At 43.7% G+C, this 14,912-nt stretch overlaps 1 protein-coding gene and 1 long non-coding RNA gene across 3 annotated transcripts in view; one reads left to right on the forward strand and one right to left on the reverse strand.

The window, feature by feature from the left end:
* The window catches only part of LOC105103291 (uncharacterized), a 15,712-nt gene extending 6,195 nt beyond the window's left edge, over nucleotides 1-9,517 (reverse strand). Inside the window, exons 1-3 of the long non-coding RNA XR_838452.3 lie at nucleotides 9,254-9,517; nucleotides 6,714-6,855; nucleotides 339-458 (exon numbers count right to left, since the gene is read on the reverse strand). This is a non-coding gene — a long non-coding RNA (uncharacterized LOC105103291). The remainder of the gene's footprint in view (nucleotides 1-338; nucleotides 459-6,713; nucleotides 6,856-9,253) is intronic.
* WDR45 (WD repeat domain 45) lies at nucleotides 9,514-14,791 on the forward strand. 2 transcript variants are annotated; one of them, XM_010996855.3, is made up of 11 exons: nucleotides 9,514-9,667; nucleotides 11,099-11,170; nucleotides 11,299-11,373; nucleotides 11,463-11,567; nucleotides 12,431-12,539; nucleotides 12,663-12,757; nucleotides 13,267-13,346; nucleotides 13,459-13,667; nucleotides 13,747-13,848; nucleotides 13,932-14,077; nucleotides 14,330-14,791. In XM_010996855.3, exons 2-11 carry the CDS (start codon nucleotides 11,116-11,118, stop codon nucleotides 14,437-14,439), a joined length of 1,086 nt encoding a protein of 361 aa, XP_010995157.1. In that variant the 5' UTR covers nucleotides 9,514-9,667; nucleotides 11,099-11,115; the 3' UTR covers nucleotides 14,440-14,791. The 2 variants fall into 2 exon arrangements, with proteins under 2 accessions (XP_010995157.1, XP_010995158.1); XM_010996856.3 differs by having other exon boundaries at nucleotides 12,434-12,539.
* Nucleotides 14,792-14,912: the final 121 nt, after the last annotated feature.

The raw sequence follows: 14,912 nt of genomic DNA on the forward strand, positions 1-14,912 counted from the left end.
TCTTCAAATAAAGACATGTTTCTTTCTTTCTTTCCAACCCAGATGCCTTTTATTTCTTCTTGCCTTTTCTGCACTGACTAGAATCTTCAGCACAATATAAAATAGCAGTGGTGAGAGTAGATATCTGTCTTATTCCTGATTTTAGGGGGAAAGCATTCAGTCTTTCACCAGCCATTAAGTACAATTTTAACTGTAGCATTTTTTTCCCTCTCCAACATACTTGTAATTTATTAAACAAATATTTATTACCAAGCAGGTTCAACACATGCTAATCATAAACCCATTTGTAAATTCAGCAAAATCCCAGCTTCTTGTCCTTCTAGGGACTCTGGCCATACCTTGAATCAAGGGTTCCCTTGAGGAGGTTACACTCCAGGGGAAGGGTTCTATTACTTTGTAGTATCAGGTCACCAGTGACTCTCAAAGTATGGATCCCAGACCAGCAGCATCAGCATCACCTGGAAACAGTAGAAATGCAAACTCTCAGGGCCCTCCTGGACCTAATGAATTTGAAATTCTGAGGGTGGTAACCAGCACTCTGTTATAATGAACCCCCCAGGGGCTGATGAGGTGAACACCAGTTATGAACTGCTCTTCCAAAGAAAATGGCAGAGGTAGGTCTGTTTCAGGGTCAAACCTTGGGCAATACCTCTAAGGACCAAGGCCATAGTCACAACTAGACTCTCATGTCTGTTAGTGCAAAATGGAGAAGGCTTCCAAAACATTTTAGCCAATCCATGTATCTTTTTTTTTCTTTCAAGGAGTTTTATTTTTTAATCTTATTGTGGTAAGAACACTCAACATGAGATCTATGCTCTTAACAAATTTTAAGTACACATTATTGTTGACTATAGGTATAACGTTGTATAGCAAATCTCTAGAGTTTACTGAACCTTAATACCTGTTGATTAATAACTCCCCACTTCCCTCTCCCCCAGCCCCTGTTAACCACCATTCTACTTTTTGATTTTAAGAATTTGACTTTTTTAAGACACCTCATAAAAGTGGAATCATGCAGTACTCGTCTTTCTGTGTCCTGCTTATTTCAATTAGCAAAATGTCTTTGAGGTCCATTCATGCTGTCACGTATGGCAGTATTTCCTTCCTTTTAGGGCAAATAGTATTCCATTATATATGCATACTACATTTTCTTTATCCATTCATCTGTCAGTGGACATTTAGGTTGTTTCCATGTCTTAGCTATTGTGAATAGTACTGAAATGAACATAGGAGTGTTTATATCTCTGTTAGATCCTAATTTCAATTCCTTTGGATATATATCCAGAAGTGGGATTGCTGGATCATACAGTAGTTCTCTTTTTAATTTTTTGAGAAATCTCCATCATGTTTTCTGCAGAAGCTGCACCATTTTGCATTCCCACCAACAGTGTGCAAGGGTTCCAGTGTCTCCACATCCTCACTCACATTTGTCTTTTGGTTTTTTGATAACAGTCATCTTGACAGGTGTGAGGTGATATTTCATTGTGGCTTTCACTTGCATTTCCTTCATAATGAGTGGCAATGAGTGTTTTTAATACACCTGTTACACAGATGTTCTTTATCACATTGACAAAGTTATTTTCTATTCCTACTTTCCTGAGAGTTTTATCAGGAAATCATGCTTAATTTTATCATCTTCCTTTTCTGCATCTCTTGAGGTGATCACATGTTGTTCCCTTTTGTTGTTTGTTAGTATGGGAAATTGCACTGATTAATTTTTGAATGGTAAAGCAACCCTGCATTCCTGGGATAAACTCCACATGGTCATGATGTATTATCCTTTTAATACATTGTTGGAATCAATTTGCTAAAATTATGTTTAGAATTTTTGTATCTATGTTCCCAAGGGATATTGGTCTTTATTTTCTCTTTCTGTAATATCTATCTGGTTTTGGTATCAGAGTAATGCTGGTCCAATAGAATGGGCTGGGAATTATTCAAATTTTTGCAAGAATTTAGGTAGAGTTGAGATTATTTTCATCTTAAATGCTTGCTAGAATTCACCACTGACAACATCTGGGCCTGGAGTTTTCTTTGTAGGAAGAATTTTAACTATAAAGTTAATTTCTTTACTAGATATAGGGCTACTCAGGTTTCTATTTCTTTTTTTAAATTGTGGTAAATACACATACATAAAGCTTACCATCTTAACAATGCAAAAATCCTCACCAAAATATTAGCAAATAGAATCAAACAGCACATAAAAAAGATTATAAATCATGATCAAGTGGGTGGGACACAAGGGTGGTTCTACACATGCAAATCAATCAATGTAATAAACCACATCAACAAGAGAAAGGACAAAAACCATCTCAATAGATCATCTCAATAGATCATCTCAATAGATCATCTCAATAGATGCAGAAAAAGCATTTGATAAAATTCAACACCCATTTATGATAAAAAAACTCTCATCAAAGTGGGTATAGAGGGAACATATATCAACATAATAAAAGCTATATATGACAAACCTACAGCCAGCATAGTACTCAACAGTGAAAAACTCAAAAGCTTCCCACTAAAATCTGGGACAAGACAAGGATGCTCACTCTCACCACTCCTATTCAACATAGTCCTGGAAGTCCTAGCCACAGCAATCAGGCAACAGAAAGAAATAAAAGGGATCCAAATTGGAAAAGAAGAGGTAGAAGTGTCACTATATGCCAATGACATGTTACTATATATAGAAAACCCTAAAAGGTCCACACAAAACTACTTGAACTAATTGAAGAATTCAGCAAGGTAGCAGGTTACAAAATTAACGTTCAAAAATCAGTTGCGTTTCTTTACACTAGTGATGAATCAACAGAAAAAGAAATTAAAGAAACAATCCCCTTTAAAATAGCACCCAAAGTAATAAAATACCTGGGAATAAATCTAACCAAGGAGGTGAAAGAATTATACACAGAAAACTATAAACCATTGATGAAGGAAATTAAAGAAGACTTAAAAAAATGGAAGGATATCCCATGCTCCTGGATTGGAAGAATCAATATTGTTAACAATTTTAAGTGTACAGTTAAGTGGAATTAAGTACAGTCACATTGTTGTGCAGCCATCATCACCATCCATCCCCAGAACTCTCTTCATTTTGCAGGATTGAAATTCTGTACCCATTAAACAATTACTCCCCATTATTTCCTCTCCCCAGCTCCTGCCAACTATTTCTTCTTGAATGAGCTTTAGTAATTTGTGTCTTTGAAGGAATTTATACATTTCAACAAAGTTGTGGAACTTATTGGCATAAAGTTATTCATAATATTCCTTTATCCTTTTTAGTATCTGTAGTGATGTCTTCTCTCTCATTCCTGATATTGGTAAGTTATGTCTTCTCCCTTTTTTTTTTCCTTTTGTCTTCATGTTTATCAGTTTTATTTATCTAAATAAAACAGCTTTTGGCTTCATAATATTCTCCATTGTTTTTCTGTTTTGTATTTTCATTGATTTCCACTTTGATCTTTATTTTTTTATTTCATCTGCTTATCCTAGGTTTACTTTGTCCTTCTTTTTCTAGTTTCTTATGATGGAAGTTGATGTAATCGATTTTAGACCTTTCTTATTTAGTCCTCTCTACTTTTGTAATATAGGCATTTAATGTGATAAATTCACCCTGAAATACTGCTTTAGTGGCATTCCACAAATACTAATATTTTGAGTTTTCATTTTCATTCAGGACAAAGTGTTTTCTAATTTCCATTGTGACTTTTTTGATCCTTGAATTATTTTGAAGTGTGTTATTTAGTTAGTTTCCAAATATTTGGAGATTTTCCAGAAACTTTGCTTTTATTGATTTCTAATTCAGTTTCATAATGGAAAAGAATATTAAAAAGAATATATGTGTACATATATATATAACTGAATCACTTTGCTGTACACCAGAAAGTAATACAACATTGTAAATCAACTATATTTCAATAAAATAAAAAAAAAAAGAATGACAATTGTCCAGGCCTCACACCCATTAGGATGGCTACAAAAAAAAAAAAAAAAAAAACTGTTGGTTGGGATGTAGAGAAAATTGGAACCCTTGTGCACCATTGATAGGAATATAAAATGGTGCAGCTGCTATGGAAAACAAAATGGCAGTTTCCCCCCAAAATTAAAAAAACAGAATTACCATATGATTTGACAATTTCACTTTTGGAAAAATATCCAAAAGAATTAAAAGCACAGCATCAAAGAGATTTTGCACACCCATGTTCATAACAGCATTATTCTTAATAGCCAAAAGGTGGAAAAAATCCAAGTGGCCATCGAGGAATGAACTGATATGCAAAATGTGGTATATTCATACGATGAAATATTACTCAACCTTTAAAAGGAAGGAAATTCTGACACATGCTGCAACACGGATGAACCTTGAGGATGTTATGCTAAGTGAAATAAGACAGTCATAAGAAATCAAATACTGTATGATTCCACTTACGTGAATTATCAAGAGAAGTCAAATTCATAGAAACATAAAGTAGAATGGTGATTGCCAGGGGCTGGGGGAGGGGGAAATTGGGAGTTGTTGTTTAATGGGTATAGAGTTTTAGTTTTACAAGATGAAAAAGTTCTGGAGATCTGTTTTACAACAATGTGAATATTTTGACACTGCTGAACTATACATTTAAAAATGGTTAAGATGGTAAATTTTATGTTACATGTGATAAAATACAATTTTATTACAATTAAAAGTACATGAATATCTACTATGTGCCTGGAATTCTGGTTCATCTGCGTACCCAGTGCCTGCATATAATGCGTACTCTTCATCTTTCCCTCTCAGCAACAAAAAAACATTTGGTTTCCTTCTTTTTAAAATTTAAAAAAATTTTATTTATTTATTTATTGAAGTATAGTCGGTTTACAGTGTCGTGTCAATTTCTGATGTACAGCATAGTGATTCAGTTATACATACACATATATATTGATTTTCATATTCTTTTTTATTGTAGGCTATTACAAGATATTGAATATAGTTCCCTGTGCTCTACGGTAGGACCTTATTTGACTCCCTTCTTGAAATGCTTTTTCACTTGACTTCCAGAAATCTCTTGGTTCTGCTCCTGCCTCACTGGCTGCTCCTACTCAGTTTTGTTTCGCCAGTTCCTCCTCTTTCCCCTGACCTTTGTATCTTGGAATGCCCCAGGGCTTAGGCCTCTAACCTCCTCATCTACATTCACTGCCTAGGTGATCTCCTCTAGTCTTATGGCTTTAAATGACTTTGAGTCTGATGCCTCCTGAATTTGTCATCTTCAGCCTGTACCTCACTCCTAATCTTCAGTCAAATCCAATCACCTACACAACATCTCTATATGGTATTTCATAAGCATTTCAGACTTTACAAAACCAATACAAAATTCCCAGTTTCCTTTCTTAATCTGCTCCTCCAGCTGACTCTCAACTTAATTAAAACCTTCAGAGTCATTCCTTTCTTAATCTGCTCCTACAAGCTGACTCTCAACTTAATTAAAACCTTCAGAGTCTATCCTCCTCACACCCTATATCCAACCCATCAATATATCCCTTCAGCTCCACCTTCAAAATAATTCCAGAAGACATCTTATCTCTTCCACTGCCCAGTGTCCAAGGCACCAAAAACTATTGCCTAATTTACTGCAAATAGCCTCCTAACTGCCCTCCTTGCTTCCCCTTTCCCTGCTCCCCTCTTGGTCTACACATAGAAGCCAGTGTTTTTTTGTTTTTTGTTTTTTTGGAAAGGCGAGACTGGTCATGTCTCCTCTGCTCCAAACCCTCCATATGGCTTCCTATCTCACTCAGAATGGGAGCCAAAGCATTTTATTTTATTTATTTTTAAAAAATTATTGGAGATATTGGGGACTGAACCCAGGGCCTCCTGCATGCTAAGCACGTGCTCTACCCCTGAGATACACCGACACACCCTCCCCACCCCCAAGCCAAAGCATTTTAAATGGCCTACAAGACCCTGCATAATCTGCCCACACTCCATACCTCTGTGACTCACCTGAGAAGCTGCATTGATATCCTGGCTCTTCCTTCTACCCAGAATGCTTTTCCCCCAAATTTCCACGAGGCTCATTCCCTCACTCCCTTCAGGGTTTTTTGTTTATTTGTTTGTTTGTTTGTTTTGGTGGAGGGAGTAATTAGGTTTATTCATTTATTTTTTTAATGGAGGTACTGGGGATTGAACCCAGACCTCATGCATACCCCCTCTTCAGGTTTCTGCTCCAATGTCACCTTATCACAGTTTTTTCTGACCATTAAAATCTGACCAATAAAATCGCAACCCCTCCCTTTATCCCAACTCTTCCTACCTCCTAGTCCATTTTATTTCATATATAATATATATTCATTCATCACCTTTCTCCTCCAAGGACAAGGATATTGTTCTGTTTACTGTTCTGTTCCCCAACACTTAGTACAGCGTGCCTGGTGTGTTGCAGGCACTCGGTAAATGTTGGGTAACTGAATGAATGAATGTTCAATAATTAGTTGTTTAATGAAGATTAGGATGCTACCTTTCAAAACATCAGAGCAAAACTTCAACTATTTCTCAATCCACAAACAATCCATTTTCCAGGATGCATTAGAGAAAGATTGATTCATTGAGTCACATCCACAAAAGGTGAAATGTTCCTAGAAGAAATTCTAATACTATAATTGGCCCACCTGGGTCTAAGTAGCGTTGTTTTGGGCTTCAAGATTTATGTTTTGAGAAAGATTCTGACTGAGATATGGATACTTACAACTCATTCCCACAATTCCAAGTTTGGATTTCTTCAGCTGGTTACTTGGTCATTAGAACTTGGTCCTTTTTGATTCTGACACCCTTCCTCAGAACAACTTTGTATGACAGGCATGTGCCTCATTCTTCATTCTCTGACTGGCCTATTAATATACAGCATTAAGTAAATAACCAGACCACTGGCTTAAAAAGCAAATTAAAAAGAATTTAAAAACTTAGAAACCCATCTTAATTCAAATAAGATGTTAAATCCTGTTTGCTCCAGGAAAAAAGGTGAGGTAAATCTCCCCATTGTGGTGATGAGGGTGGGGTGGTACTTCTATAAACAGAAGTTTTCACAGCACCAGGGACTTACACAGTATTTAAGGTCAATTACACGTCAAAAGCCAACAAACAAACTCATAGAAAAAGAGATCAGATTTGTGTTTGACCAGAGGTGGGGGTTTCGGGGAGGGGGAATTGGATGAAGGCAGTCAAAAGGTACAAATTTCCAGGTATAACATAAATAAGTGCCAGGGGTGTAATGTACAGCATGATAAATATAACTAACACTGCTGTATGTTATATATAAAAGTTGAGAGTAAATTCTAAGAGTTCTCATCACAAGGAAAAAATGCTATTTCTTTAATTTTGTATCTGTTTGTGGGGTTTTTTGGGGGGGGTAATTGTGTTTATTTTTTTAAGTGGAGGTTTTGGGGATTGAACCCAGGACCTCGTACATGCTAAGCACACACTCTACCACTGAGCTATACCTTCCCCCCTTTTTGTATCTATTTGAGATGATGGATCTTCACTAAAGTTATTGTGATAATCATTTCAGGATGTATGTAAGTCAAATCACTAACCCATACACCTTAAACTTATACAGTGTTGTAAGTTGATTATATCTCAATAAAACTGGAAGAAAAAAACAAACAAAAAAGATCTTCTCTGTATCATTAGTTTGGAGCAATTTTATTACAATATGCCTTTGTGTATTTTTCATCTTGTGCTGGTATTCAATGAACTTTTTGGATTTGTGAAGTTATATGTTTCATTAATTTTGGAAAGTTTAGGACTTTATTTCTTCACGTACTTTTTCTATCCCCCCTCCTCTCCTTTGGGGATTTTATTTCCCTGCGTGTTAGGCCATGTGAAATTGTCCCACAGCTCGCTTATACTCTTTATTTTTATTTTTTCGGAATCTTTTTCCTCTGTTTCATTTTCTTTAGTTTCTATTGCTATGACATCAAGTCATTAATGTTTTTCGTCTGCAATGTTTAGTTATTAATCCATCCGATGTATTTTTCATGTTTAAAATTCAATTTGGGATGGACCTAGAGATTATCATACTAAGTGAAGTAAGACAGAGACAAGTATCATATGATATCACTTACATGTGGAATCTAAAAAAATGATATAAATGAACTTGTTTACAAAACAGAAACAGACTTACAGACATAGAAAACAAACTATGGTTACCAAAGGGGAAAAGGGGAGGGGGAAGGACAAATTAGGACTCTGGGATTAGCAGATACAGACTATTACATATAAAATAAACAACAGTGACCTACTGTATTGCACAGGGAACCTATATTCAATATCTTGTAATAACCTATGATGAAGAAGAATGATAGGTGGAGGAGTAGCCAGAGATATAGGAGGAAACCAAGAGAATGAGAGCAAGAAACTGTGGAATAATGCTGGGTGGTCACAGGAAAGGGTAGAGAAATGACTGCTGATTTGGGAAGATTATTATTCATCAGTGATCTGGTTAAGAGCAGTCTCAGAGACATGGGAGCGACAGAAGCCAAACTGAATTAAGTTAAATATGCTCTGGGATGTGAGGAAGTAGAGACTGAAGGAAACCAGAGGAGTGGCTTTGCTGAGGAGCATAGCAACGGAGTCACGCCTAGGGCAGTATATGGGACCAAAATCCACAAGTAAATATGTCCACGGATTTTGACAACACAGTACATGAAACGACCCAAATGGCCATCAGTAGGGGAACAGCTGAACATTTCTGCATTTATTCCACGGAATACCGGGAATCAATAAAAAAGAATGAGTTAAACAGATGTCCATTATATATTAATAACTTTTTAAAGCATCAAAACAATACTTGGGAAAAAGGATAGGTGGGTTGTACCAATGTCAATATTCTCAGTGTAATATTTTACCATACAACATGTTACCTTTAGGGGGAAGCATTAAAGTACATGGGATTTTCTCTGCATTATATCTTAAATCTACATGTGAATCCACATCTCAAAATTTAAAAGCTGAATTAAAAATATTTCCACTGTGTACATAATTGGGATCTTCCCCGTCCCCCACAGTGAATCTCTAGATACCTCTTGCCATCAAAAAACATTATTCATTTTGTAACTAAAACATGGCGGGGCTGGGTGGGGACTCCTATCGTGTCTTCCCCTGGCTAAAGGGAGAGACTTCGCTTTGAAGGTCTCCAGGCTCGCCCCCGCCTCAAGGCTCCCTGGTCACCCCTGCCTAGAAATCTGGGAAGATTATAAATAGCTACTAGGGGTGGCCCTTCTAGCCCACCTCGGAGGTCCAAGTCTTGTTAGCCCAGAAGGTAACGCCTCTAGCTCTCCGAACAGGACCGAGTTGAGGAATTCTCGGCCCTCCCTTTTCCGCTCAGCAAGGGGAAGGCTGTCTCTCGCCCACTCGTCCTTGGTTCCCTCAGTCATGCCCTTCCGGAGCGTCCCCCGCTCCCCGCGCCCTCCTGGGAAGACGTCACGGTCGCTCGCTTTCCTCCAACAACCCAGAAGCTGGGCTAGAAGGACCGCGGCCGTGTTTTCCGGCCAGGGTGAGCCATTTCCGGTCACAGACTCCCTCCCCCGGAAGTGAGGACTGATGTAAACACCGGAGCCGGGCGTCAAGGCCCGGGAGGTCAGAAAACCGGGCCGCAGGCGGCACCGAGAGCTGGGGCCAGGATTGGGGACACGCGGAGGTCAGGTCAGTGCAGGCGGCAGGGACCTGGGACATAGTCCCAGAACTGGTTGGGGTCTGGGGTAGGGAGGGAGGGGTCTTTTGAGCAGGGTGTCTTGGTGTATGGTGGATATCTAGGTATCTGGGTATCTAGGACAGGGCTCTTGAGTAGGTGCTGGCGTTGGAAGGTGTATAATGAGCGTGGTCTTGGACGTAAGGGGGGAGCGGTGTGTGAGGCATCCCGGGGCAGGGTTCTTGGGTGGAACAGGTCTTTGGAATGGGGGCGGATCCCAAAAAAAAGGGATCTTGGAAGGTGGGGCTGTCCAAAGAATGGGTCTCTGGGGGACGAGGAGGTCCAGTGGAAGTGGTACAGAGGGGAAAGGAGGTTTGGAGGATGGAAAGGGTGTGCCCGGGCAAAGTTTTGGGGGAGATGAAGGTTTGAAGGGAGTTTGGGGGCTCCAGGGCAGGCGACTTGGGGGGTGGTTGAGTTGTCCCAGGTAGGGGATTGGGGAAGTCTGTATCCTGGGCAAGGATCTTGAGGAGGTAAAGGTGACCTGGGGCAGGGTCTTGGGGAGAGGATAGAGAGTCTGGAGGAGGAATCTTAGGGGGATGCAGTTACTGGGGGTAGGTCCAAGCCCACCCATTGTCAGAGTCAGGGACAGCAGAATGCACGCATGGAAAGGAATTTGGAGTTATAAGGGAATCCTGAGGTAGGAGGGTCTTTAGGTCATAAGGGGATCTGGGGGAATGTCCAAGTTGGCCGTGGTTGGGCAGAAGTTAGCATGTCATGAGGAGTCCTCCGGAGGTAGGAATAGGATCCTGAAAGTGTTTGGGGAAGCCTGTGAGGAAGAAAGGTGTGGGAGGGCTCTGGAGTGGTAGAATAGGTTGGGGTTGAAGGACATGAGGAGGGGAGTTCCTTTGGGTGGTGCACCAACCGTAGCAGGTGTCAGGGCCAGGTCAGGGAGATGCAGGAAAAGGTAGATGTCCTAACCCCCTTTCCCCATTTACTGAGAGGCAGAGTTAGGTGCTAGGTTCAGGTGTGAAGATGAGAAGTGGGTAGGGAGTGGTTCCAGGCAATGTCAGGCACTTGGGGCCAGGATTGGCTGGGGATACAGAATAGATATCACTGGGATAGCCCCTACCCCATTATTTCCTGATGAGCAGTCAGTCAGGACTAGGGGTTAAGGAGGGGGGCCGGGCCAGGTCAGGATAGGCCCAGAGAGCTGGGGTCAACCAAGTATGAGAAAATGAGGATGTTCCTGGCCATGCTCTTTGGGGTCTTGGGAGCTTAGAGCGGAGACCCCAGGGTTCTCCCCCTGGTTTTGTCTTCTTTGCAGTTCTACTGGGGTTGGATAGCAGAGTGGGAGGAGGAAGAAGAAATCAGTTGGGGACAGGAGTTCTAGGACTCAGAAAACAGACCCCAGGACTCTTCCCAACCCTACCCCAATTTGTGTCCAGGGAAGCAATCCTGGACCATGACTCAGCAGCCACTTCGAGGAGTGACCAGTCTGCGTTTCAACCAAGACCAAAGTGAGAGGGGCTTGTGCCTGTGGCCTTTTGGGAGGGAGGGAGGGAGAGAATGGCCAGAGGTGGGTGTCAAGCCCCTAGCTTCCCACGTGGGCATCCTTCGAGGCAGCCCGTATTCTTCCCATCCCCAGGCTGCTTCTGCTGTGCCATGGAGACAGGTGTGCGCATCTACAACGTGGAACCATTGATGGAGAAGGGGCATCTGGGTGAGCTGTTGGTGGGGGAGGGGCAGCGGGAAGCAGGGATGGGCTGGGCATTGACACCCATTCCTACTGACACCCTGGTCCTTGTCCAGACCATGAGCAGGTGGGCAGCATGGGCCTGGTGGAAATGCTGCACCGCTCCAACCTGCTGGCCCTGGTGGGCGGTGGTAGCAGCCCCAAGTTCTCAGAGATCTCAGGTAAGTGTCCTCACCCCATCCCACCCTTGGCCCAGATTCCCCAGAATCCTGGCCTCCCGGAGGCACTGGCCAGTGAAGATGTCAGAGTATCTCAGAGTCACACAGTGAGGCCTACAGCTTATAAGTCATGGATTCTATCACTTGAGAAGCTTGGTGTTTTGTCTTCATTTAACAAACACTTGTTGAATGCCTCCTGTATGCCATGTCCTTACCTTTGGAGCGCTTGCTGTGAACCTGGTGCTGTTCTAACTGCTTTACATGTATTAACTAATTTAGTCCTCACAGTAACTCTGTGTGGGAGGAAGTATCATTATCCCCATTTTTACAGATGAAGAAACTGAGGCCCAGAGAGGTTAGGTGACTAATCCAAGGTCACACAGCCAATAGGTTTTAAAATCTTGGAGCTGTCTCCTCAATGCTCTCTTGCTTTGAGTCTCAAGCACCATCTTGTTTTAAAGGGTTTTTATTGATCCCACTGGGGCATGGCAAGAGATGCCCTAGGATTCCTCACAGAAATCTGGGGTTATGGACTGGGGCCCCAGAAGCAGAAATAGTTACTGATGGAAATTTACAGGCCTGGGTGAGTCCCTGCTTGCTTGCTGATGGGCTGTGAGGTCCTTGGCCAGATACTCAACCCCTTCGTTCCTCAGCTTCCTCATCTGTAAATGGATATAACAGTTCGAGAACGTGTTCCTGCAGGAATCACATCCACAAGTGCTCATGCTGTGTGAGGGTCACATTGGGTGTTAGCTAAAGGTTAAGCAAGTGGGTTGAGGTCCCTTGGGGAGTAGGGGTAGGTCTTGTGTCACCAGGGCTGCCCCTCACCCCAAACCTTGGCCCCGACAACACACCCACCTGCCCAGCAGTGCTGATCTGGGACGATGCCCGGGAGGGCAAGGACTCCAAGGACAAGCTGGTGCTGGAGTTCACCTTCACCAAGCCAGTGCTGGCTGTGCGCATGCGCCATGACAAGTGAGCCTGAGGTGGGCTGGGGGTGGGGGAGGCAGGAGGTCCCCACAGCAGGCAAGAGGGTTAGTCCTGCGTGGGCATCCTGCCCTCCCCTCATGGCCATCCTGTGTTGTGTGATGCCCACAGAATCGTGATCGTGCTGAAGAACCGCATCTATGTGTACTCCTTCCCCGACAATCCCCGAAAGCTGTTTGAGTTTGACACCCGGGACAACCCCAAGGGTGAGAGGACCCAGATAATGCAGGCGTAAGGGCAGGAGGCAGTGGATGGAGCAGAGGAGCAGAAATGAAGAGAGAATGGAGGGGCACATGGAGAGAGGAACTGGGAAAGAGAGGCAGGGAGAGAGTCTTTGCAAAGAGATGCTCACATGGGTGGCAATGCCCATACTCCCAGTCTAGCCATTTTCCCATTCCTTAGCCAATCCTCTCTCTCCACCCTTGGCCCCACTCTACCCCTGGGTACCCCAGAGAGCAGAGAAAAAAGGCCCATTAGTGGGTATGCCAGGGATCCTGGGCCTCCTGGGACTGCCACGACTGCATTGGGAGGTAGGGAATCTGCCTTGGTCGTGGGGAGCACAGCCGAGGCAAACCCTTTGTGGGTTCTGTGGATACCACGTGTCAAGGAAGGTTGAAATCTGGCCCTTATCCAGCTCTGTCCATTCTGAGACCCTGCCTGGCCCACTGCCTGGCCCTGACTTCCCCTTTACCAGCCCACCCCGCTCACACCCTAGGGCTCTGTGATCTCTGCCCCAGCCTGGAGAAACAACTGCTAGTGTTCCCAGGACACAAGTGCGGGAGCCTGCAACTTGTGGTGAGCTGTCCAGTGGACAAGGGTGGGTTCGTGGATGGGTCGCCTCTCCCTGTGGACTCCTGGCCCCTGACCTCTGTACTACCCCAAGCTGGAACTGCTCCTTCTACCATAGGACCTGGCGAGCACAAAGCCCGGCACTTCATCTGCTCCGTTTACCATCAATGCACATCAGAGTGACGTGGCCTGCGTGTCCCTGAACCAGCCAGGCACGGTAGTGGCCTCAGCCTCTCAGAAGGGCACCCTTATTCGCCTTTTTGACACACAGTCCAAAGAAAAACTGGTGGAGCTGCGTCGAGGCACTGACCCTGCCACGCTCTACTGGTGAGCACAGGGTATGCGAGGTGAGTTGGTGACCCCATGCCCTATGACACGTGGGCGTCACTTCCGGTCCGTCTTTCAGCATCAACTTCAGCCACGATTCCTCCTTCCTCTGTGCGTCCAGTGATAAGGGCACAGTCCATATCTTTGCTCTGAAAGATACCCGCCTCAACCGCCGCTCCGCGTGAGTACTCCCTGCCCCACCCTGCCTCGTCTCCATCCCCCTGCCCATGTACCACACCTGGGCTTAGCCAGTGTTGCCTGCAGGCTGGCTCGTGTGGGCAAGGTGGGACCTATGATTGGGCAGTACGTGGATTCTCAGTGGAGCCTGGCCAGCTTCACCGTGCCTGCTGAGTCAGCCTGCATCTGTGCTTTTGGTCGCAATACTTCCAAGAATGTCAACTCTGTCATTGGTGAGTGGGAATAGTGCTTGACTCTGGGTATGGCATGGGCAAAGGCCTGCAAATTGGACCTGGAAGAATTTTAGGGCATGGGAGGCCTGAGGGAGCTAAAAACGGGTGGCTCAACTCCCTCATCAGTAAGGGGGATGGCATGTGAGCAAAGGCCTGGAGGTAGACCCTAGGCCATGGGACACCTGAGAGGATTGGAGTGTGTGGATTTGTTTGGCAGCCTCTAACCTTAACCAATCCTTCCCCCTCCTCTAGCCATCTGTGTAGATGGGACCTTCCACAAATATGTCTTCACTCCTGATGGAAACTGCAACAGAGAGGCTTTCGATGTGTACCTTGACATCTGTGATGACGATGACTTTTAAGGACCCTGTGGGTTGTACTAGGGACCTGTAGTGGCAGATTGCAAAGCCTTTGTATGGGGTGGGAGTGCTGTGGAAGCCACCAGCCTGCAAGCAATGGAGCAGGTGTCCACTTTCCACTCTTAAGAGCAACGCCTAAACAGCTCATTTCTTCCAAGCACTTCTTGATGACTGTGTGCCCACAGGGCCAGGCCAGGAACTCATAGAGGCAGCTGACCCCCTGGGGCTCCCAGCCTAGAGACGACTGCTAGGGACCCAGAAGGGGTGCCCTAATCCAACCTGTGGGGATTTAAAAACTTCCCGGAAAGAGACGATCTCTGATGTGACGAATATGAATAAAAGGCCCTTAATAGTATTTTTGGCTGGACCTCGGGAGTGGGGCCCGGAGGAGTTGCAGTGAAAAGGCGCTGCAGGAGTTTCCAGGAAAGGCGTGACCCTCTTGGACCCTGACGGGAAAGAAGTGGGATCATGCTCGG

The sequence above is a fragment of the Camelus dromedarius genome, chromosome X, assembly GCF_036321535.1.
Source record: "Camelus dromedarius isolate mCamDro1 chromosome X, mCamDro1.pat, whole genome shotgun sequence".
Lineage (NCBI taxonomy): Eukaryota > Metazoa > Chordata > Mammalia > Artiodactyla > Camelidae > Camelus > Camelus dromedarius.

What these genes read in the sequence shown, in the direction of transcription:
- WDR45 (XM_010996855.3), top strand. Translation starts at nt 11,116, where the DNA reads ATGACTCAGCAGCCACTTCGAGGAGTGACCAGTCTGCGTTTCAACCAA. An exon ending in CGCCTCAACCGCCGCTCCGC is followed by an intron (nt 13,849 to 13,931) that starts GTGAGTACTCCC and finishes TGTTGCCTGCAG; the next exon opens with GCTGGCTCGTGTGGGCAAGG. An exon ending in GAATGTCAACTCTGTCATTG is followed by an intron (nt 14,078 to 14,329) that starts GTGAGTGGGAAT and finishes CCCCTCCTCTAG; the next exon opens with CCATCTGTGTAGATGGGACC.